This window comes from Artemia franciscana, chromosome 14 (assembly GCF_032884065.1).
Source record: "Artemia franciscana chromosome 14, ASM3288406v1, whole genome shotgun sequence".
NCBI classification, from domain to species: Eukaryota; Metazoa; Arthropoda; class Branchiopoda; order Anostraca; family Artemiidae; genus Artemia; species Artemia franciscana.
In genome coordinates this window covers 32,505,036-32,531,318 of record NC_088876.1, presented here as the reverse complement: position 1 = coordinate 32,531,318, position 26,283 = coordinate 32,505,036, and the positions used below count along the sequence as shown (strand labels likewise).

At 36.5% G+C, this 26,283-nt stretch overlaps 1 protein-coding gene across 1 annotated transcript in view; it reads left to right on the top strand.

The window, feature by feature from the left end:
• The first annotated feature begins 728 nt into the window (after positions 1-728).
• The window catches only part of LOC136035778 (uncharacterized), a 136,966-nt gene continuing 111,411 nt past the window's right edge, over positions 729-26,283 (top strand). The window contains exons 1-2 of the mRNA XM_065717751.1: positions 729-962; positions 23,913-24,088. Coding sequence (XP_065573823.1) covers positions 729-962; positions 23,913-24,088 — 410 coding nt within the window. The remainder of the gene's footprint in view (positions 963-23,912; positions 24,089-26,283) is intronic.

Here is a 26,283-nt window from a genome sequence, read left to right as displayed (position 1 = left end):
CATATTTTCAGTATCTTATCTTATCTCAAAATGTAAAATGGATATGGCCATATAAGCAGCTGTCAGGTGTGAAAATCTAAAAAGGCATACTCAGCAATTCTGGGAATTGCAATTACGCTCTACGTAAGTAGTATTGTCTTGTTTAAAATTCGGGTTATTTCCGAGTTGGGCAGTAGTAACTATGTTTGCCAGGAAACCCCTTTTACTACTTGTTCCCCAATCATACCCCTACAATTGCTTAGGGAGACAAGTGCTAAAAAAATGTACGAAAAAAAATCATATTTAATATGATGTTTTGTACAAATTGTTTTTCTTAGTTTATTATCATATACTTTTTCGATAGGCAAATTCCTGGAGCCCCTTTCTTGACCTCTGTTGATATCAATACAACAAATTGAATCTTCTTTAGTTTCCATTTCTGGTTCAGACTCAACTTATGGTTAGCTCAGTTACTTTTAGATATCCTTCCGTAATTGTAAAGACAAGAATTTTAAAATATTATATTTAAACAACTGAGAGGTCGGCTATCCGTGACCGTTACGGTTTCTGATTATCTGGTCGTTTGAGCAGGTCGAAATTGATGCTGGTATTTTGTTGACGGACGCTGGTTCGTTCTGGTAGTAATTGTCTAAAATTTGATTTGCGGTAAAACTATCGTCGGTTTCGTGTGCTTCCTCTTCATTATAAATGCAGTCGTTGATCAGTCCATAATAATTAACGAGGATAATATGTGGAAAAACTTACTCAGTGGGAAGAAAAAGCTTGTGAAAAAAGTTGAATTTTTAGAAGTAAATTCTGTTGCAGAAAATAGTGATGACAGCTTTGATGGTAGTTCGGGTGATGGGAGTGACACATGTGGTCTGTACGTAGTAAACGGTCGTCCAGAAAGTGAAAAGGAGGAGTCATTAGAATTTCAAAGCAGCAAAACTGCTTTGAAGCAGAAGATTGATGTTGACCTACGGGTAAGCGAATGGCATCTAGAAAGTCCTCACTATTTCCTCATTTTACCCTAAGCAAATGAAAAAAGTGTAAATAAAGCTACAAAGGGGACTCTTTGAATTTGTTTGCAAAATTTGTTTAGTAAATTAATTTGATTTAGGAAGGTACTTCATTTAAAAGATCAGGGAAAGGGTGGATATTTGCTACCTAAAAATTGTTTCTGAGAGTCAAATAGTACTTTTGGCTTCTTTTTCATAAGCTAAATGCTTTAATTGTAACTCAGGCTCGAACACACAGTGTTCTGTTCGCGCCCGTCCAAGGAATCTCCATATTTTTGTTATTTTCCCATGTTTTTCATATAACTTGCCTACTTTGCGAGTATTGGTGAACTTTGACCAATCATCAAATGACCTTCATATATGGAAATATTTCTGTTCTTTTTGAGTGTCAATTTTATTTCTTACTTTCTGTTGCAAAAATTGTTTAAAAAAAATTTAATTTCTGGATGTTTTTCCAATCATACCAGGAAATACCCCCGCATTTAAATTTTCCCGTAAAATTTCCCCTGGAAACTTTCCTCTCCACATAAAATTATCCCGTTGAAAATCCAGCCTTCCAGAAAATCCCCCTCCCCCAAAAAATTAATATTCTACCAATTTCAATTACTTTATGGGAACAACAGGCGAATTGCGTAACTTACAGCCCTTTCCTCAGGGACTAAAAGGGCTCTTGTCTTACTCAAATGCATTGGAACTTTTTGACTCTGTTGAATCAAATGACTATCTAAAATTTTTGATCAGATGTCCTTGGGGGGGGGGAGTGGCCGAACACGGGGGGGGGGGTTCAAACCGCATTTAGAAAAACAGCCTGTGTGGAAAGTTTGGTTCGATCCCAATTTCTAGCGCTATAGTGAGAGAAAGGTTGAGATGGCTAGAGAACGTTCTTCGGATTAAGGATGACAAACTGCCAAAGCCTGTCCTTTTTGGCCAACCATCTAGGACTAAACAAAAACAGTTTATCCCCGCTTGTGGTTGCAGGATGTCGTAAGAAAAAATCAAAGGGGAGTATTTCTAGACTTCACCTTTTCAGGGGTGGATCCAGTGACGGTTTTAGGGGGCACTTGCCCCCCCCCGCCGAAGAGAGAAAATTGCACTAATTACAGTGAATGAGGGGTGAAAATACCAATGGGAGAGCAAAGTTTTATTGGTGCCCCCAAGCATTGATTCTGTATCCACCCCTGCCACTGATGGATCCAGTGGAGTCGGTGGGGGGACCCCGGGCCCCCAAGATTTTTGGCTCCCTCTTTCTCTGTTTTTTTTCACTTTTTTAGAATAGATTTGTCAATTTGGTCAATTATTGGCACCTTTGTCACAGTGGCCCTCCCAAGATTTTGCTCATTGGTGCCTTTGTCATATTGGGTCTCCCCCAAGATTTTGCTCTAGATTCGTTCCTGGCCTCTGCGACATTAGATTGCACCTTATTTATTTATTCAGATGCGCGTTTTTATGGCATTTGGTATTAACCAAGTGAGGTATAGCAATCGCCAATTCTGTCGGTCTGTCGGTCTGCCGGTCCCGGTTTTGCTATTTTAGGCACTTCCAGGTAAGCTAGGACGATGAAATGTGGCAGGCGTATCAGGGACATAACCAGCTTAAGTTAGAAATAGTCGTTTTCCCAATTTGACCATCTGGGGGGGGGGGAGTGGGGGCCCGGTTAATTCGTACAAAATAGAAAAAATGAAGTATTTTTAACTTATGAGTGGGTGATGGAATCTTAATGAAATTTGATGTTTGGAATGATATTGTGTCTCAGAGCTCTTATTTTAAATTCCGACCGGATCTGATGACATTGGGGGGAGTTGGAGGGGGGGAAACCTAAAATCTTGGAAAACACTTAGAGTGGAGGGATCGGGATGAAACTTGATGGGAAAAATAAGCACAAGTCCCAGATACATGATTGACATAATCGGAACGGATCCGCTCTCTTTGGGGTAGTTGGGGGGGGGGGGGTAATTCTGAAAAATTAGGAAAAATGAGGTATTTTTAACTTACGAACGGGTGATCGGATCTCAATGAAATTTGGTGTTTAGAAGGATACCGTGTCTTAGAGCTCTTATTTTAAAGCTTGACCGGATCTGGGGAAAATGGGGGGGGGGGGGGTTGGGAGGGGGAAACCTAAAACTTGGAAAACACTTAGAGTGGAGGGATCGGGATGAAACCTGGTGGGAAAAATAAATACAAGTCTTAGATACATGATTGACATAAACGGAACGGATCCGCTCTCTTTGGGGTAGTTGGAGGGGGGGGGTTATTTCTGAAAAATTAGAAAAAATGAGGTATTTTTAACTTACGAACGAGTGATCAGATCTCAATGAAATTTGATATTTAGAAGGATATTGTGGCTCAGAGCTCTTATTTTAAACCCGACCGGATCTGGTGCCATTGGGGGGAGTTGGGAGGGGGAAACCTAAAACTTGGAAAACACTTAGAGTGGAGGGATCGGGATGAAACTTGGTGGGAAAAATAAGCACAAGTCCTGGATACATGATTGACATAAACGGAACGGATCCGCTCTCTTTGGGGTAGTTGGGGGAGGGGTTAATTCTGAAAAATTAGAAAAAATTGGGTATTTTTAACTTACGAACGGGTGATCGGATCTCAGTGAAATCTGATATTTAGAAGGATATCGTGTCTCAAAGCAACTATTTTCAATCCTGACCGGATCTAGTGACATTGGGGGAAGTTTGGGGTGGGGGAACCTAAAATCATGGAAAACGCTTTGATTGGAGGGATCGAGATGAAACTTGGTGGGGAAAATAATCAGAAGTCTTGCATACGTGATTTACATAATTGGAACGGATCTGCTCTATTGGGGGGGGGGGGGTTAATTCTGAAAAAAAGAAAAAATGACGTATTTTTAACTTACGAAGGAGTGATCGGATCTTCATGAAACTTCATATTTAGAAGGATCTCGTAACTCAGATCTCTTATTTTAAATCTTAACCGGATCAAGTGTAAGGGGGGGGGGCAGTTGGGGGGACCGGAAATCTTAGAAGAAGAAATCTCTTTATTAACTACTAATTACAAAAACTATAAATACACACAACCGCCCTGGGGAAGGCTCAAAGAGCCTGATGTTGGACGGCTGCAATCCTCTGATTCTCAACCTAATTTAATAAGAAAAAAAAAAAAAAAACAGAAACTAAAAAAAACGGAAACTAAAGAAGGACAAAACACTCTCACTCAATTACTCCTTAAGTTCAAGTTCAAGTTCAAGTTCATTTATTTATTAATCGCACATACATGTATATATATATATATATATATGACATAGGCCCATGGGGAGACAAGCTCGAAAAACTAGGCCTAGACAAAGAATAAAATAATAACACACTACAATACAAAGATAAACATGACGGCAAAGATACAATAACACAACAATAGTATGAAAGTAGCAGCTAGCTCAGGATCATTCAATACTGTTGAAGAAATTAAGAAAGTAATATTATTAAATATAAATTAATACTGGAAGATAGCTGAGAGGCCCATAATCACCCAGAGCAACGAACCATACAAAAACTTTGCCTTACTAAAAAGATACTTAATTAATTAAAAATAATCCTGAACTAAATGAAATTTAAGTTTCCTTTTTATTAAATGGATAGAGGAAAATTTATCAATAAGAGCCTTGTGAGCATCCCAGCACCGAGCTATTGACAAAAACGGAGCGAATTTAGATCTCTCAGTATTATATTTGTCAATGTAGATATCCTTTTTTTGTCGAGTGTTATAATTATGTAAATCTTGTGATTGGGAGAACAAACTTTGATGGAGGTAATATGGCGGTAATTTCTTAATGTCATAATTGATTTTGAAAAGAATTGCTCCAAAAGCAAATTGTTGAGTGACTGGAAGTATATCTAGATAAGTATATAAAGATGCAGTAGAAGACTTATTTGGAAGTTCAATAGGTGATGGAATAAAAAGTTTAAGGATTCTTAGGGCTTTATTTTGTAAAATCTGTATTGGTTTAATATGGCTTTTAAATGTAGATAAATATACTAGAGAACAATAATTAATATTAGTCTGAATCAGAGCAAAATAAATACTTCGTAAAGCAGAGTAGGGCAAACAAAGCTTTAACCTTCGCATTAAACCAACATACCTTGAAATCTTTAATCGTAGATTTTGAATGTGTGTTTTAAAAGATAAGCTTTCGTCAATCACAAGTCCAAGGTACTTTGTCATTTTCACCCGAGATATTGATAATAGATACTTTGAAGAAGTAACTCGGGTAATACGAGGGCAGATATTTGACTTTCTGCCGTAAATTATGAAATTTGTTTTTGATACATTCAAAGCAATAAAATTTGAAGAACACCAATCAAGAACATTAGAAAATGCAGTATTCAGTTTTGTCTCCAACTCCTCGTCATTCTTTTCAGAAATTGAAACTGCCGTATCATCAGCAAAATGTGTGTTGAGACACGGGGATGTAAAAGCGCGGTGAAAATCATTTATATAAATTAAAAAAAGTAGAGGACCTAGGACAGAGCCCTGAGGTACCCCAACCTTCGAAGACTGATGTACAGGTGAAGAGAGAAAATTGCCTCCATCTAATCGTTGCTTTCTCATATCAAGATAAGATTTAACTAGATCCAACGCCGGTCCACGCACACCACAATTATCCAATTTACTAAAAAGAATACAATGGGATATTGTATCGAATGCTTTTTTAAAATCTAAATATATTGTTGCTGGAATTTCACCTCTATCTAAGCATTCATGAATATATTGGATGAGAGCAACGGTAGCATGTTCAGTGTTATGTCCAGACCGGAAACCAAACTGGAAATTTGTGAAGAAATTAGACGATTTAAGAAAGTCATAAAACCTCTTATAAATTGCCTTCTCAAGTATTTTAGAAAATGCTGACAAAATAGAAATAGGGCGGTAATTTGATGGATTTCCAGGAGAGTCACCTTTGTGAAGCGGAACTATCCGCACTTCTTTAAAAGCAGATGGGAAAACTCCAGTTTTAAATGAAAGATTAATTATATGCTGTAATGGTAATATTATTGCAGACAGTATTTCTTTAACAATTTTAGAACTAGACCCGTCAATTCCCGCTGAATTACCTGGATTTAGATCACACACTATTTTTGTTATTTCAGAATGAGAAATAGGCCCGAGAAAAATTGAATTACTTTGAGGAGACGGAAGGTATGAAGAAAAATGTTTATTACTACGTGAATCAAACTGGTTCATTACTGATGAAACAATTTTCTCTCCTATTTTAGCAAAATGAGTATTCAAAATATCAGCCACTTTCTCCGATTTATTAGTAGTCGAACCATCTTCTAAACTAATAACTTCAGGAAAATTAGACTTACTTTCTTTTTTTATAAAATAATTAATTAAAGACCACGTTTTGCGAGGAGAATTTTGAGCTTCTTCGAAAGACTTTTTATAATACAATTGTTTCGACAAACGTATCATTGTGGTTAATTTATTTTTGAAAATTCTAAAATTTTTAATATTATAATCAGTTGGATTCTTTAACTGCTTTTTAAATAACTGATTTTTTTTCTTAACTGATATCAAAATTCCAGACGTTATCCATGGCCTTATAGGAAATTTTTCTCTGCAACTTTTAATTGTAACAAATGGGCAACTAGAATCAAGGCAGCAATTGAAATTTCTTAGAAAATTATCAGTTGCCATATCTGTATCCTCCGTGGATATTACCTCCTGCCAATCCAATAGTCCAAGGCTTTCATTCAGGTGCTTTAATGTTATTTTATTTATTAACCGTCCTTGACGTTCCTTACTTACCTGTGGTATTTTATAAGTAAAAGCTAAATCTGAAACCAGCAGGAAATGATCCGATATATCACTTAAAACTGCAAAATTTGCTTGAATAGGTAAAGATGTAAAAATATTATCAATGAGAGAAGCAGAACTAGGTGAAATTCTTGTAGGTATCAGGCAAGTAGGAAGCAGACACGCAGAAAAGCAAGAAGACAATAACTCAACAGAAGATTCATTTGAAGTTTCTAGAAGGTCAATATTGAAATCTCCGGAAAGGATTACATCTTTATTTTGAAAATGGGGTTTATGCAAAAAATCATGGAGTTTAGAGAGGAAAGATTTGACTGGAGAAGAAGGCGGTCGGTATACTACGCAAAAAAAAACATCTTTTTTTCCAAGACTAATTTCAGTCACCATTACTTCAAAAAGCATTTCCTCATGAGAACCTTCCAGATTTGCAATGCGTCGAAAAGAGATACCTTCTTTAACTATTACTGCTAAACCACCTTGGCGCCTAGTCAATCGGTTTTTAAAAATAAATTGATATCCAGGAAAAACAACCTGAGGAGTCAGGTCTGTAAGAAAAGTCTCACAGAATCCAACGACATGACAAGATAATTTATGAACTACATCAATAAGATCATCCTGTGAACTAAAAAACCCCCTACAATTTAAAAATCCTGTTCTCACAACACCGGTACTGGGAAGATCAGAAACTTCGGAAGGTAATTTATATTTACAATTTGGAAAGTTAATTAGCCCACCGTCATTTATCTTATTTCCTGAAAATTTATCATGGCTCTGGAATATGGAAAAATCAAAAGGGTTAGATTCAAGGTATCTCAGTCTATCCCCAATGCAACTATCATCCAATGTGCAAAATCAGAATTATGATCCGAACTAGCAGAAACTTTCGCAAAATGCATACCGTCTGAGTCTTAAAGTAGCAAAAACAACTGAACCAGTGAGAACTCGAAAATAATGAAAGAAAAAGAAAAAGAAGACAACAAAAGACAAAAAAAAGGACCATGATTATTACGGCTAGATCGTATTTAAATTTTAAACAAACCATGATGACGACAAGAAAAAAAAGAAACAAATATATATATATATATATATACATATACATATACATACACATATATATATATATATATATACCCACATATACACATACACATACATATCTCCCTACAAATTAAAATATAACCCATACTAACAGCAAAAATCATCACTTATCTTGACAAAACCCCATCAAAAAAAAAGAAAAGAAAAAAGAAGAACTTTCAACTGTTGTCACTTAAAAGGAATAATAGACATTTTAAATAATCATTATAATCTTCACTGGAGTTCAATAATAACTATTAAGCTTCATGTTGGTCATCGTATTTTATCCACTTATCAGAGTTCAGGTGACATACTTCTAACCATAGATCCGCTCCCTTTTGTTTGATCCTGGAGGACTCCCATTTTCCAGCTTCGCGCAGACCTTTAGCCTTAGCAAGGAGGTTGTTCCTGATATCGTTAAGTTTGGGAGGAAGATCACACAACGCGAGCTCCGGACCCTTTAAGTTTCCCCACATTACGCATAATTAATTGCACATCTTTGTCGTTGCTAAGGGAAAGAAAAACTGGTTTTAACGTCTCAGTTTTCGATGAGCCTCGCCTAGTGGTAATGTTATTGCTTGTTTTAGACCCCAGTCTATACAAATTGTCAATTGTAATAGGGCTAGAAATTCCCAAAGTATCACTGATCCATGATTTCACGTTAGATTCCAGGGTTTGGTTACCCTTTTCGTTTCGTAGACCATGAATGATGAGGTTTTTTTTCCTGCTTTTTAAGTCAACTAGCAATAGTTCTTTCGAAAGTAATTCGCAGGAAGCTTTATGAGCATTCAGTTGACTTTCGAGTTCACGAATCCTATTGCCACGTTCTATTCCATCCGATTTTATGACTTCAATATCAGCTTTCAAACTCACAAACTTTAGTGACAATTCGTTTTGGTTTGCCAAAATTATATCAAGTTTATCAAGTTTCATCAGCTTGGCATTAATGCTAACTTTAAAGTCCTCAAAATCCTTTTTGCTGACGCTCGCCATCATTAAATAAATCAATAATTACGATCTAGTTAAAATCACCTTAGATCATTCCTTGCTATCAACAATAATCTTATGCAAAAAACAGGTTTTGCACGGTTGACTTTAGCGAGATGCTAACACCTTCAATGACCAGCCAGAGAATAACAATTGTCTTACTGTATTAATGATTATATCCAAAAAGGTGTTTGCAGTATGAACTCTCAAACATAACTGAATCCTTAATATCCTTAATACCGGTATCCTTAATACCAGAATATAAATAAATAAAGGCTAACAATAATTAAAAAAAAAGAAGAAAAAGAAAAAAAAAGAATTATCTCCCCACTTCCAATAAATGTTTTTTTAAATTTACTTTAAACAACCCAATATGTTCCGCCTCCCTAATGCCAGCTGGGATATCATTCCAAATAGCCGGAGCTAAATACCTAATTCCGAAATCTGCACGTGTGGTGTCTCGGTACTCAACAATAAAATTATCTGCCTCTCTAGTCTCATACCCATGGAGTGAACGATTTACTCGAAAAAAACTGGTAAAAACTGGAGGACATTGCATCATCGTTACATTACATCGTTACAATGATGTTGCATTACATCATTGCAACATCGATACGCAAAAACAGCAGCTTGATAATCTCGAATCTGACCAATGTTAAGCACTCGTAATTTCTTAAAACATGACGCGGTATCATTCACATTTTCTACATATTTACCAAGAAGACGTACTGTTTTATTTTGTAGGATCTGCACTCTTTTAAAATTTGCATAGAAATTACTAGACCAAAGGACACAACCATAAGAAATATAAGGCGCAACAGTGGTGTGGTATAATAATAAAAGAACTGGTAATGGTAAAACATGCTTTAATCGACGCAAAATTCCCAAACCTCTAGCAACTTTAGCTGCAACAAGATCACTATGGTTCTTCCAAGATAGATTACAATCAAGCTGGAACCCCAAATAACGCACTTCATGCAGTTGTGACAGAGGCCTGCCGTTAAAAAATATCTTTTTATCAGCACATGGAGGCTTACCAACTCTCCTATAAATCATAAAATTAGTTAAATTAATCCTGTAGAAAATACTTAAAGCGATGAGATCAGGATGAAACTGGATGGGAAGAATAGAAACCTGTCTAAGATAATTGACTGACATAACCGGACCGGATCTGCTCTCTTTGGTGGAATTGGGGGGGGGGGGGTAATTTTGAAAATGGAGGTATTTGTAACTTAGGAAGGGTGACCAGATCTTAATGAAATTTGATGTTTAGAAGGATATTGTGCTTTAAAGTTCTAATTTTAAATTTCGACCAGATCCTGTGACATTGGGGGGAGTTGGAGGGGGGAAACCGGAATTTTTGGAAAACGTGAAAATTGGGGTATTTTTATCTTACGAATAGATGATCGGATCTTAATGAAATTTGATTTTTAGAAGGAATTCATTTCTCAGAGCTCTTATTACAAATCCTGACCAGATCTTTTGACATTGGGGGGAGTTGGAGGGGGAAATCTTGGAAAAACACTTGGAGTGGAGGAATCGGGATGAAGCTTGGTGGATAGAAGAAACAAATGTCCTTGATACGTGATTGACAGAATCGTACTGGATTCGCTCTCTTTGGGGGAGTTGGGGGGAGGGGTTCTGTGATTTGGCGAGTTTGGTGCTTCTGGACGTGCTAGGACGATGAAAATTGGTAGGCGTGTCAGGGAGCTGCACAATTTGACTTGATAAAGTCGTTTTCCCAGATTCGACCATCTGGGGGGCTAAAGGGAGAGGAAAAATTAGAAAAAATTAGGTATTTATAACTTACGAGTGGGTGATCGGATCTTAATGAATTTTGATATTTAGAAGGACATCGTGACTCAGAGCTCTTATTTTAAATCCTGACCAGCATTAAGGCTCTTATTTTCCTTTTTAAATCAATCTATTGATTCATAGACTTTTGTTAGAGCTTATACCATATGATCTCTTGGCTCTTAGCTCTTCTCGCCTCGTCACAAGTGCCATATAAGCTCTTAGCTCTTGTTAACTTATAGTCTACTGACAGTGTTTTGTGTTGTACAAAAAACACTGTGTTTTGTGTTGTGTTTCTTCAACTTTAAAGTGGGGAAAACCACCTTTAGATTGCCATTTGTACTTAGCTCTTAAAGTAATGTCCAGGGGGCATGTGCTTATACCGCCAAGACAAGGTGCCTTTTTGGGAGTATATTCACTGTTTGGTTAATTTATCAGTAATAAATCTTATTTACCCTTTGTGAGTGACAATATATGTGAGAAAGATAACCAATTTGAATATCGGCCCGTAGTATAGCGACGTATAGGCCTAATATTTTCCTTGTTTTTTGAAAATTCCTCTAAAGGAAAGGGTATCTATCTTTTCGCTTTTGATCTATCAAAAGCGTTTGATAGCGTATGTCGTAAACAGTTTTTTTTGGCTCTTTATTCTAATGGTATTAATCTTTCGGTTATGATGGTTTGTCATTATTGACACTCTATTTCTTTTGGTACTTACATGTTATAGCAACCACACTGAAGTTCTTGATATGAGTAAAACCGGTTTCTCTGTCTATATTCTTATTCTCAGTCTTAGTCTTCTTAGTCTTAGATAATTAGCTTAGTCTCAGTGACGTAAACTACTATACAGGATTATTTTAACTAAATTTTTAATATATAGCGTTGGTTAGGTATTTAATATAATGTGTTAGTGGCGGCCTACTTTCCATAATTCTCTGTTGTATTTTCCGTAATTCTGTTACTAAAATATGATCATTACATCATATTTGGGTATATTTCATTAGGATTAACCTAACTTCACTTATTTGGTGTGGTCCCTATAACACACAAGTACCGTTCTTTTCTTTGGCTAAAATCGGTGCCTGTTACTATTACCAAAGGGAAAAGAGGTTTTAGGCAATGTAAAGTCTTATATACCACTCCGTTCAAATTTTATATTTCCGGGGCTCTAGTTTAAATGTCGGCTACTCATCTACCGGGTTTACCGGATGTTTCACAACTTGCTTATGCTGATGAGGTACTTTTTATAAGCCATAGTGATACTAGTCTATCCCGGGGTGTACTTCAACATTTTTTAATTGGGGGGGGGGGGCAACAGGGGTCCATATCTGGATAGTCAAGGGGCATGAGCTATATTTTTTTCCAAATTATTAGGGGGAAACTGCCCCCCCCCCTTGCCACTCCCCTCCAAACGACGCCCATGAGTCTATCTGACATGATTCTGTCTTCGCTACTTCTTTCTCGAATAAGCCTTTCTCTTGGTGTAGATAAATCAAACAAGAGCTAAGAGCTCATATGGCACTTGCGACGAGGCCAGAAGAGCTAACAGCCCAGAATTCATATGGTATGAGCTCTAACAAAATTCTAACAATCAATAGCTTGAATTAAAAGGAAAATCAAAGGCTTAGTGCCGGTCGGGATTTAAAATAAGAGCTCTGAGTCACGATGTCCTTCTAAATATCAAAATTCATTAAGATCCGATCACCCACTCGTTAGTTATAAATACCTTATTTTTTCTAATTTTTCCTCTCCCTTTAGCCCCCCAAATGGTCGAATCTGAGAAAACGACTTTATCAAGTCAATTTGTGCAGCTCCCTGACACGCCTACCAATTTTCATCGTCCTAGCGCGTCCAGAAGCACCAAACTCGCCAAAGCACTGAACCCCTCCCGTGGGGCTCAGTGCTACAGTTCGTGGTAACGAACTGTAGTAAGAAGCGACCCGGCTCGATAGTAACCGAAACTCTAAAAAATGGAATTTTGATACCAATAGTTACACAAAAACAAATTGCATTTTAATACTGAGTTTAAATATATAACTTTCATCAAGATTAGTCTTACCTATCAAAAGTTACGAGCCTGAGAAAATTTAATTCATTTTAGAAATAGGGGAAAGCACCCCCTAAAAGTGATACAATCTTAATGAAAATCACACCATCAGATTCAGCGTATCAGAGAACCTTATTGTACAAGTTTCAAGCTCCTATCTCTAAAAATGTGGAATTTGGCATTTTTTGCCAGAAGACAAATCACGGATGTATCGAACCAGTGGTCCTAGAATGTCGCGAGAGGTCTCATTCTAATGGAAATTAAAAGTTCTAGTACTCTTTTTAAGTTTTCTCCTCAACGCCCAGCTCTTTACGCTAAAGTTTTTTACTGTTTTAAGAAGTAGAGTTAAGAGAAAAGTCAAACTTTAACGTAAAGAGCGGGGCTTTGAGGAGGAAAAGCCCCTTTCATACACGGAGTAATTTCTGTTCGTTTTAAGTTTTAATGTCGCTTCTTACTTACATTTAAAACAAAACTTGTTTTTTTTATTTAATTTCATTAAGATGTGATCACCTATTCGTAAGACAAAAATACCCCAATTTTCACGTTTTCCATGAGTCCCGGTTTCCCCCTCCAACTCCCCCAATATTACAGGATCTAGTTGAAATTTAAAATAAGAGCTTGAAAGCACACGATCCTTCTAAATATCAAATTTCATTATTATCTGATCACCCGTTCGTAAGTTACAATTCCTCATTTCTCCAAATTACCCCCCCCCCCCCAACTCCACAAAAGAGAGCGGTTCCGTTCCGGTTATGTCAGTCACGTATCTTAGACTTGTCTTTATTCATCGCATCCAGTTTCATCCCGATCTCTCCGCTTTAAGTATTTTCTAAGATTTCCGCCCCCCCTAAACTCCCCCTAATGTCACCAGATCCGGTTGGGATTTAAAATAAGAGCTTTGAGACACGATATCCTTCTAAATTTCAAATTTCATTGAGATCCGATCACCCGTTCGTAAGTTAAAAATACCTAATTTTTTCTAATTTTGCAGAATTAACCCTCCCCCCCAACTACCCCAAAGAGAACGGATTCGTTCCGGTTGTGTCAATCATGTTTCTAGGACTTGTGCTTATTTTTCCCACCAAGTTTCATCCCGATCCCTCCACTCTTAAGTGTTTTCCAATATTTTAGGTTTCCCCCTCCCAACTCCCCCCCCCCAATGTCACCAGATCCGGGCGGGATTTAAAATAAGAGCTCTGAGACACAGTATACTTCCAAACATCAAATTTCATTAAGATCTGATCAACCGTTCGTAAGTTAAAAGTACTTCAATTTTTCCGAGTTAACCGGCCCCCCACTCCCACCCCCCAGATGATCAAATCGGGAAAAAGACTATTTCTAATTTAATCTCGTCCGGTCCCTGATACGCCTGCCAAATTTCATCGTCCTAGCTTACCTGGAAGTGCCTAAAGTAGCAAAACCGGGACCGACAGACAGACAGACCGACAGAATTTGCGATTGCTATATGTCACTTGGTTAATACCAAGTGCCATAAAAATTCAATAAGAAAACGATAAAATTGCTGCTAATAGAGGGAAATGTACAGACATGCGTTTGCCAAGTTCAACTCAACTTTATGAAATAAATCTGTTCTTTTTGCTTATTGAATTTTTCCCCTTCTTGAAATTAAGTAGCAGCAAGAATCCGGACTAATTGTTTGAGACTTTACAAATTTTCGTTGTTCCTTCCACCTTGGGTAAAAAGTAAGTTCTCATTCAATAATTTCAAATTCTTGATGTTGCAGCAAAACTGGAAATACTGAAAAGGAAGCTTTGAAATCAGCTTCCAGTGTCTGCATTTCTCCACATCACCACCTTGTCAGGTTTTCCCATTTGTGTTTTTTTCTCTCTTTTTTATTTGTTTGTTTTGTTTTATTGTGTACCTGTTACTCTACACATTATATGCTATTATTGTTTAGTGTGGATGAACAAGTTTATGATAACAATACTAATCGTATTTCTTTATACTCACTACTCAACTGTACATAGACTGTAAGTCACAAACATCAAAAACAAGAAGAAGAATAGGGAATTTCTCAAGACAGTGGGAAACAAATTAGAATGAATATTTTGGCCCTATGTCCAAGGGCTGTCCTCAGCAATGCAAAAAATATAGGTCTTCGTCGTTATTTACTGTAAGTCCCATAAGAGCTTATAGCGCAAAAGAGTTTTGGTATATTAAAGACACAATTTGTTAGAATCTTCTTCCTCCCCAAATGTAAAATCAAAAAATTTAAAGTCCACTTGCTCACCCATCCCCTTCTCTTCCCAACATCATCTGGAATTTTAATTTATTCCCAAACTGCTCCCTACTTACCTCTTCGCCCTCTCCCGAGTCAAAATTTGAGGACCACTTGACCCTTCTCAACATTTCCTGAAAGTTTCAAATAAATCCTCAAAGCTATTCTTGAGACATAATCGGAAAACATGGATGCACATAGCATATTTTGGTTTATTCACATACGCGTGTATATACACTTCACTATACACTTCACGAACTATGGGAATCTTGGCCTAATTAAAGATCCCTAAGAGCTCTAGTGGATAATTAAAATCAAACATGGTCGCTTTTTATACTGAATCCTATCTGTGAGTAGTTGGTAATTTACATAATTTAGAATCAGTATTCTTCCCATAGCCCATAGCCAACATCAGGTCATAGGGCTGAAATTGACCCTGGAGGTATACTTAATGAACCAAACTGGTCTGCTCCTAAACAAAAAAGTCTTTTCAAAATTTTCACTCAATGCTACGGAGGTTAGAGGCAATAGAAAAAGGTACGGTAATTCTACCGTATTTCTATTTTACAATAGACCGTATTTCTATTTTATATCTATTTCTTTTATATCTATTTTATATCTATTTATTTTTTTGTATTTTATTTTATATCGTATTTCTATTTACATTCTATTTTATAATCTACCTTATTTCTATTTTACAATGGAAAAAATACGGTAATTCAATAGAAAAGGGTAGGTTGGTAATTCCCAAATCACGTTCGGTCCTGCAGATTTACTCCAGAACTTTCAATATCCAACCAAATGGGCCACCTCCTATGTTTTTACGACTATCCCTTCCATACATAGTGGGTTAGGAAAAAAGTTGCTTGAACTTTTCTGGTGATTTTTGGAGCCCTGTTTTCGGCGGAACCAGTATTTTTTCTATTTTTCTTCTGTGTAGTCCCCTTCAGCCCGAGTCCCCATCTTTAAGTACCTTTGAAGAGGGATAACGTGCCCCGGACAATTTTCTTGTACGTTAAATTCTTCTTGGTCCGAAGACTCATGGCTGTAAGCTTGAAACTTATCAGGGACGAACAGTTTTTTTAGATCATTCATGAGTCCCCTCCCTCACTAAAAAAAATGTTTGGTCCTTTTGGTTCTTGTAACAGTCGTGCCAATCGCTCGTCCCACATCAAACTGGACCCAATTATTATTAATTATGACCCTTGCCCTTTGGGGCTTTTGGGTCAAGATATCCCTGGAGTCAAACTTATTGGGCTTTTTTACTATGTTAGACGAAATGACTATTCTAAAATTTTGATTGGATGCATAGAGAGCTATGGAGGGCAGTGTTGTAAAATAAGGCACAGGAGGTGCTGGTTACCCACTAACCCATTTTGACTCTTCAAAAAATAGGTTCACAAACTTTCAATTCCCAATCAAGTTAGCCCTCTTCGAAGTTGCTGCGACCATCTTTTAAAACAAAGCTGCTGGGGGACGAAAATAAGAAAAAAAAAATGAAATTGAAGAGTCGTAATCGATTTTGAGCGTCAAAATACTAGTTGTAACTTTTAAAGAATAGGAACACTACTTTAGAGCAATGGAGTGATGGGAGGAGTAAACCGAATTCCTTAACCAATTGATAACAAAGCATTCATTATTGGCGAATATTAGCCTGTGAATATTATCCCTTTTGTTAAGTTCTTTGGTAAACTTAAAAATTTAATACTACTATTACTTTTACTAACAACTCATTGAAGCACCAAACCACCCGAGGCTGACACAGTACGCACGCTCCTCCTCCATCTCAATCTATTCAAAGCCTCCCTCTTTACGCCCTCCCAGGAAGTTCCCATTTCCCACCTGTGGATTTACACTTACTCATCAAACCAGTACCGAACCAACTGCCGGATTTACCTAGACCATGAAGCCATTTTCAACGGGCTGGAAAATACATGATGCAGGTGAACAGAAACAGGAACAAAGGTCGACTAAACGACATAACTATCCGAGTCACGTAATGTGTTTTAGTACAACTTTGTAGGACTTTGTAGTACAACTTTTTAGAAATTTTGTATCTAATTTCCTGTAAACAAAAACATCTTTTTGTTCTTGAAACCTGAAAACATTAGCCTTGAGAGTGCTGTACGGGTTGATATTAGAATAAATTGAAAAAAACTTTCCAAATGAAGGAAAAAAGCGATTGACATGAATCGAGCATAAATTAACGCTTAGTGTCAATTTTCCTGTCTTGTTGTCTTTCACAAGTTTACAAAAATTATCATCGTCCGCTAATGATTTCTGCAGATGACGTCATTGCCAGTAGACGATGAAAATGTATATTATTTTTTATAAACTTGTGAAAGGCGAAAAGAAAGGAAGCGTGAGATTAAGCCTGATAGAAAATATGATGTGTATAGAAACTTCGTAAGCAATGCAAGTTTTCAAGGTTTAGTAATTTAAGATCGGATCTTAATGAAATTAAATTTTTGGAAGTATATCGTGTCTCAAAGCTCTTGTTTTAAATCCTGACCCGATCCAGTGTCATTGGAGGGGGAGTTGTGCGGGGGGGGGGGGAAATCTTGGAAAACCCTTAAAGCGGAGAGATCATGATGAAACTTGGTGGGAAGAATAAGCACAAGTCCAAGATACGTGAATGACATAACCGGACCGGATCCGCTCTCTTTGGGGGAATTAGGGGGTGGAGTTCAGTGCTTTGACGAGTTTAGTGCTTCTGGACGTGCTACGAGGATGAAAATTGGTAGGCGTGTCAGGGAGCTGCACAAATCGACTTGATAAAGTTGTTTCCCCGATTCGGCCATCTGGGGGGCTGAAGGGAGAGGAAAAATTAGAAAAAATGAGGTATTTATAACTTTCGAACGGGTGATCGGATGTTAATGAATTTTGATATTTAAAAGGACCTCGTGACTCACAGCTCAAATTTTAAATCCTGACCTGCATTAATCCTCTCATTTTCCTTTTAAATCAATCTATTGATTCTTAGAATTTTGTTAGAGCTCATACCATATGAGCTCTTGGCTCTTCTGGCCTCGTCACAAGTGCCATCTGTGCTCTCAGCTCTTGTTTTTGCTGGTTTTGAATTTGACTCGGATATTTATTGTATTTTCTATTCATTTTGGGTTTCATTTATTTATTGATGGTGGTTTGTGGTAGTTTTGCCAATGGAAGATTATTCGATTTTATTTCCTCTCATTTTCGGTTTAATGGAGCTCTTTACTTTTCTTTGAAAAAATTATTTTGTAAAAAGAGTTTTTTAAGTTAATTGCATATATATCATGATTTTCTTTCGGGTATTTATAGGTCTGACAAGTGCAGTTTTGGTCATGTCGACCTTGGTTGTGTTTTTTTTTTTTTTTTCAAGGATTGATAAATTGTGCAGTTTCACTCGTTTATCGGCTGTGGCAAAGGGTAGGTCCTACCCTTTATGTAATTGCCACGGTTACTACTAGCTGAGCTTATTCTAGCATGAGAACTCCCATCACCAATCATGAGCTCCTATAACTTGGTGACATCTTTATGGGCTTATATTTTCAATGTTTTTTTTTTGGGGGTTAATTTATCCAGCCCTCGTGCTTTTATTTAAAAAGGCTTTCAATAGAGTTAGACCTAATGATTGAGCTAAGAAAGATTAAAAACTATGGAGTTTTATCAACTAATCATCATGGTATCGAGTTCTTAAAAAAGTCATCCCATAAAGGCTGCCCTTTCAGTTTTATGTTTAGGGCTATCTGGTAAAAACTGGTGCCTCTCCTGAAATTAGTATACTAGGTACCATCCATTTACTTGAATATATGAAGAACAAATAATTGAATAAAATAGACCGATTTAATAATGAGATGGTAAAGGTATAGGGTAGGTGTTTCCTCCCGTTTAGGGCGCTCATTTCCTTAGGGCGAGGAAGAAAGCATTTGCGAGCCTGAATTTTCTTAAGTTTTATTGAAAACTTACTTTTTTAGAATTTTTTTCTTTAGAAAAAATGTATGCTAAATGTTATCGATTCCATGGCCAATGAAATACTACTGACAGCCTTATAACTACTCCTTTATTTTCTGAAGATTACTTATACAATTTTCTACTCCTAAGAGAATATCGTGTTTCCTGGGGATGGGTTTTGTGTTTTCATTAAAGCTCCAGTTTTTTAGCTCTTCAGATATTGAAAAATATTAAGAATGGTGAGGGGGGAGGGGTTGATTGACCAGTTTGCTTAATTTGCCTAACTGGCCTTTAGTGGGCTTAAGGAGGTAGTAGTTCCAGTCTTATGTGTGCTAATTTGTTTTTTGTTTCGAGAGTGACTTGATAATTTATTTTAGTTTATGTTCTTGCGAGATTTCATCTATCCACCTACTGCAGTTTCTGTTATTTTTAAGATTGGTGTGCTTATTCATTTTAATTTCTGTGTCAGTTCAGCTTTCATTTATTTATTCATAATAATGTCTGTTTGTCTTAAGTTTGGCTCATAATTCGGCATAATATATATACCCGTTTAAGGGCCCTTTACTTTTCTTTGTTTTTAGTTCTGCAATACTTTTTAAAATTTGGTTTCTAGGAAAATTGCAATCCCAACACCAGTCCATACTAAAATATTCCAAGATGGTCAGGAGGGTTAAATATTCCACGTGGAGTGTTACGGTTATTCCAGGAAAATGACGGTTTGTCATTATTTCCAGCTCGTGGAATATGGCTTCATATTTTAGGTAAATGTAGCTAAACTAGTATTTCGTCTGAATCGGTAGATGCAAACAAATTAAGTGTGTGGCTGACGCATCCGAAATGGGGAGAAAGTTGACCCTAAGGACATTCTTCTTGCCGTCACTTACTTGACTATCATCAACAGATATGATTGGAAATTCCCTGAATGCTATACTGGAGTCTAAAGCATTGTCAGTTACTACTCCTCGTACTTTTTTTCTACTGCAATTTTATACCTGGTAAATACATCATTCAGTCGTTCAGCAGTTTGTCGGAAATTTGTGAATCCTTAAAAAGGAACAGACAAGAAAACATTAAATTTTAAATTTTATGTCAGGTAAATTTGCAGTCATGCTCAGGTAGCTATTGCTGTTGGCAGACCAAATGTCTGCAGTCAAAGACATATTGTCGTAAGTTTAAAGTCACAAATCATAGATTTCTGTACTTCAATGAAATTTTTGTGCCAGTCTGAACAGCTAATGTCTTCCTTCCTGAACTCTTTGAATTAGGTGTGAGCCCTATCATTAGATTTGTTAATGATGGGTTCTCAACCGTATAGAGTGGCCGCATTCCATCCAAAATATTATAAAGTCACAAAGAATTTACCTTTGACTGTAAGTTTCACCGGTCTTGTAGCGAAAAATCTCCCTTCACATTTTTCCTCTCGAGGGGAGCTGATATCTTCCTCATTTTGCTCAGCTTCAGATGGGGAACCAGAAAATAAATCTAGGTCGACACTACCACCCGCTGTCTCATATTTCCACCTCACGTGTCCCCATGTGTCTTCTTCTTGGTCCCTTCGCGGAGTTTTTTCACAATTTCTGGGCGGAAGGAAATTAGATCTTTATTCTTTCGTTTTTGCAAATATCTTTTGCAGTTGCCGCTTTGAACTCGAAACCGCTTGAAAGAAAAGAAATCCGGAAGAAAAAAACGTAATGAAAGAAAAACGCCTATAAAAACGAAATTCTGAAGAAAAAAATCTTTTAAAGCATTATACAACATCGATGTGGGCGCTGTCATTGTGTAACAACTATGTGTGTCCCCTGCCATTGCGTAAAATCCACGTGTAAGATTGCGTTACACCCCCCATGTGTATCATCATTACGTACCACCCCATGTGTACACTACCGTTACGTGACATCTCGCGTGTGCGCCCGCCATTACATAGGACCCATGTGTGTGCTGTCACTACGTAGAAAGATGTTTGCGCTGCCATTACGTAACACCCACGTGCTCCGTGCTCAGTTACAAGCAGAGATTTACCCATGGGGTACTGAAGTCCAGCATGTCACATATAAACCCTTCGTTCCCAACAAATCTAATAAGTTACGTAAGATTACATCACTCCCAATAAATCATCCACCTCACGCAAGATTGCGACACCTTCAACTCCTATGACTTAGGTGTACTATACAAGTGGGCTATAGTATTGCTTAGGTGCGCGTGATAATGTTTTTGACGGGCTAGGACCTCTAATAGTTTACGCTCTATGGCTGAATTGAAAACCATGGAGATGATACTGATGACCTCTTGTCTCTTGACCATCCACTTTGTGTGTTATTTCTATTCATTTGAACTAAAGCTTTGGCAATTGTGCTAAAAAAAAAACAGAGCAAATTATACCCTTTGCAGTAGACAATGAAAATAGCTACTGATATTTGACATTTAGCAGTATATTAATAACAAAACTTTGAAGTGCCAGGCCAAGGTAAGCACAGACTAGAAACGGCACCGATCTTTTTATTTATTTGTTGTTTTTTAATGTTCTGTTATTACATATGGTGGAAGTAATCCGGATTATACGCAGATTCGGATCTTTACAATAATGAACATAAATACTAGTTTTGAAAATACTTGAAGCTGATACTTTTGAAGAAACTGAACTAGGGGAGATTTTGGTACCATTTACATTTGTGTAGAAACAAGTCTATAGTGTCATTCCTATAGTCCAAGAAAGAATGGTCCTAGCACTTCTTTTGGCCTGAATACCAGAACAGTGTACGATCAGGATTAATTGCACGAGATGCATATGAATATTTATTTATTATATCAACCACTCCCAAGAAGACGTCCAATAGTTGAGTATGTCCTCGGCACCAAGTCCAAAAACCAACGAGCAGCAAGAAATAGAAGAAACTTTAACAAATTCAGCTAAACATTGAGCCAGGATCAACAATCGTTTGTCCGAATAGCTCAGCATGCCCTCAGCACCAAGTCCAAAAACCAACTAAGAGCAAGAAATAGCAGAAACTCTACTATTAGAAATTCAGCTAAACATTGAGCCAGGATCAACAATCGTTTGTCCGAATAGCTCAGCATGCCCTCAGCACCAAGTCCAAAAACCAACTAAGAGCAAGGAATAGCAGAAACTCTACTCTTACAAATTCAGCTAAACATTGAGCCAGGATCAACAATCGTTTGTCCGAATAGCTCAGCATGCCCTCAGCACCAAGTCCAAAAACCAACTAAGAGCAAGAAATAGCAGAAACTCTACTCTTACAAATTCAGCTAAACATTGAGCCAGGATCAACAATCGTTTGTCCGAATAGCTCAGCATGGCCTCAGCACCAAGTCCAAAAACCAACTAAGAGCAAGAAATAGCAGAAACTCTACTCTTACAAATTCAGCTAAACATTGAGCCAAGATCAACAGTCATTTCTTATTTTTGGATGGGCTACAACACAGCTGAGCTGGGGCAAGCAGGTTTAACACAATTGACTCTGAGCCACACTTACAATTTGTCTACCCAGAAACCGGCGCATCTACACAACAAATACAGTCAATGTGGGGTCCAGCAAAATAGAGTAATAAATGGCTCTGAGGTGCCACCCTGCCATCATTTGAAGTTGTATCTAACGGATGGAAGCGATGACAGGAGGCAGCGATGGCAGAAGGGAGAGCTCCCTTCAACGTGATTTTTACTAGCATTTGTGTGTTCTGGGCGGTCTGATTTCCTTAATCCTCTGTTGTAGTTTCTATAATTTTGTTACTAAAGTATTAGATTTTCATCATATTGTGGTATACTTCATTGTGATTAACCTACCTTCACTTCTTGGGTGTGGTCGATATAATAGACAAGTACCTGTATATGTATTCGAGGCTACAAATGTTAATTGTACCGCTCCTACAGGTTGGGTTACGTTATGTCAATGTGTCTTAACTTTGATGCAAAGTGGTTAACAATGCTCAAATTATATTCCAGGTGCCTATCCTTTCATCTCTTACCTCAATCCAAATTCAAAGCTCAGGAAAAAGTGGGCTTGAAATTTATGTTGATAGCTTTGCTTTTCTTCTTCTAAAAACACGAGAATTATGGCGTTGAGTTCATAGAACGGGTTCAGGTTCAGTGAGAAATAACCATGTTTTATTGTTTGAACGAATAAGTCAAGAACTAAAACATCTACAATTTCGCTAGACCTATCGAAAGAAAAGTCATAACACTGACAAAAAACTTCACCCAAAAAAGATTTTTTGAAATTTCTTAGAGTAGTAAAATTACTGGAAGATTTGGAATTTGTCAATTATATATTTAGGAACTAGTTGAACGCGCCACTCGATGTGATTTTTATACTCTTTTCAAATATAATAATCTCTTCACTCGCACTATGCTATTTTGAGCCCATTAGCGGACCCTTAAAGATGAAAATTAAATAAAAAAATAATTTTTTTTACTGCAAGTAAGGAGCAACATTAAAACTTAAAAGGAATGGAAATTATTCCGTATATGAAAGAGGTTGTCCCCTCCTCGACCCCCCGCACTTTACGCTAAAGTTTGATTCTTTCTCACAGCTCTACTTTTTAAAACAATAAAAAGTTCAGCGTAAAGAGCGAGACGTTGATTAGGGGACAACCGCTTTCATATACGGGATAAATTTCTTTCGACTTTCATTTGTAACAAACATATGAACTCTGGAATACGTATATATATATATATATATATATATATATATATATATATATATATATATATATATATATATATATATATATATATATATATATATATATATATATATATATATATATATATATATATATATATATATATATATATATATATATATATATATATATATATATATATATATATATATATATATATATATATATATATATATATATATATATATATATATATATATATATATATATATATATATATATATATATATATATATATATATATATATATATATATATATATATATATATATATATATAGTTTTTTTCAGTTTCCTTTAGGTGCATTCCCCTCTTTCATTGAAAGTTAGAATCATTTTTTAGTATTTTAATTTTGTAGATCACAAGTCTTCCAAGAATTCGATGGCAAGAAAAATACGAATTTCTGTTGAGTTTAGTTAGCGATCCAAGATTTCTGGTCAAAGATGCTCTTAAAGCAGAACAGGCGAAACTTACATTAAAGTCGCAAGCATTTTTACTTGAGAAGAGTATTGTCACTGATGCATTCTCTAAGTGGTGAGTCATTTGTTTAATCTAATTTTGGTCTTTTGTACCTTTTTTTTAAAATTAAAAAATTAACCAAATAATATTTGTGGATGGCAAGAAGCTAAGATATGACCCATAGATGGAAGAAAGAACAGGGCTTTTTTTTTCCGGAAGCGAATAATGTAAGATGCGAAAATAATGCTAAAAAGGTATGGAGGTATATTTTGAAAGATCATATTGCGGCCTATTCCTTCTGTCCATCTATTATATGGAAGCAAGACCATACTCCAGTCCACACATGTTAAGTTCCTTGGTGTAAATCTTGATTGCTTCCTAATATTTAAGACCCATATAGCCCATGTTTGCTCTCTCGTCCTTAGGCAGTCAGCCTAATGTTGAATGGTATGACTTCTTATATTTCACCTTGTATAAAACTTTCCAGCTATTATGCTTTAGTGTTTCCGTGTCTATCATATTGTTCTTCCGTGTGAAAGCAGCAACAAAGCTCTTTTGCGCTCTCTTCAATCTTCTCAGAATAGAGCAGTAAAAGTAACATTTCATCTTCTTAGGCTCTACTCTTCGTCTAACCTCGACATAGATACAGGTCTGTCATCTTTCGAGCACATAGTTGCCAGACAAAAACCTATATTTAGCGTATTCATCACACCTGGGAACTCTACCACCATGTTTCAGACTCTGTTTACTATATCCTCGCTATATAACCATCATTGCTATGATCGCTATACCCCTCATTGCTATGCTATTTTTCGCGGATATCAATCTTATCAAAACATTTGTTGATGGCCGCCCAAAGAATCACTATTGAAGTTTTTTTTTGCCAGACGGAGTAGACCTTATACTAAGAACTCTTGTGACTATATGGTGATATATCCAACATAAACAAAGAATATATAACACAGAGAACTACTCTGTCTTCAGGTACAGTATAAAGGAGGCAGCACTAGTACAGTTTTAGTTGATCAAAAATGTAAGTAGTAGAACTTAAAGGAGAGAAAATTCAGTTCAACACCACCTTCACCGCCCCATGAAAGTTTAACTAGTACCCTTAGTATTAACAATAGTAGTAGTCATAGTTGCAGAAGTAACAGTTGGAGTATTAGAAGTATTATTAGTGATAGCAGCAGTAATGTTAGTATTAAGCAGTAACAGTATGCTTACTAACTTAATAATTTAAGCCATTTCTGAGATATTAACAGTCTACATTCTCATAGTGCTACATGCTCACGTTTTGTTAACAGTCTACTAACAGTCTACTAACTACTCGTTTAACAGTCTACATTCTCATAGTGCTACATGCTCACGTTTTGTTAACAGTCTACTAACTACTCGTTTAACAGTCTACATTCTCATAGTGCTACATGCTCACGTTTTGTTAACAGTCTTCTAACTACTCGTTTAACAGTCTACATTCTCATAGTGCTACATGCTCACGTTTTGTTAACAGTCTACTAACAGTCTACTAACTACTCGCTTAACAGTCTACATTCTCATAGTGCTACATGCTCACGTTTTGTTCGTACAGTGTAGTTTTGATTGCATATATTTTTCTTGGTTTCAAGTTACGCACCTTCTACTTTACCATTGGTTCTGCTTGTAAAATATGAAACAAACATTGAAACAAATGCCCCATTTTTCAGTCGATTTCACTTTGAAATTATCTCTTTATTTACATATTTTTATATTAATAAAATAGTACTTGAGTTAGAAGAACAGTTGATAGCGAACAATGATAAAAGGTCATTGGAGAGAGAGAAAACATTATTATTAAACCAAAACAAAAACAGTAATAACAGCCAACCCAAGAAGTAAAAAGTTGTCCGAGGGGGTGGCAAAAATAAATTAGAAAATAATACAAGACAAAGAAAAAAAATATTATAAAGCCAATAGCAGGCTACGACCTAATCAGCACCACAAGCCTTTCAGCCAACAGATTCAACAATAATAACAAAACCATGCCCCTAGAGGCCAGAACACATTACTGAATTATTTATTTACCCCCCCCCCCCAAAAAAAAATAGACAAAATAACTAAAATTCATGCTTAGTAAAAAGGATTTCTTTTATTTCACTCTTGAAAACAGAAATATCACTATAATTTTTTAAACTCTGATCAAGATTATTCCAACTTCTCATTATAACACTAGGTAAAGCAAATGTGGTTGGGAATCACTGCTCTAAGTGAATCTCTGGCAAGACTCAGTACTT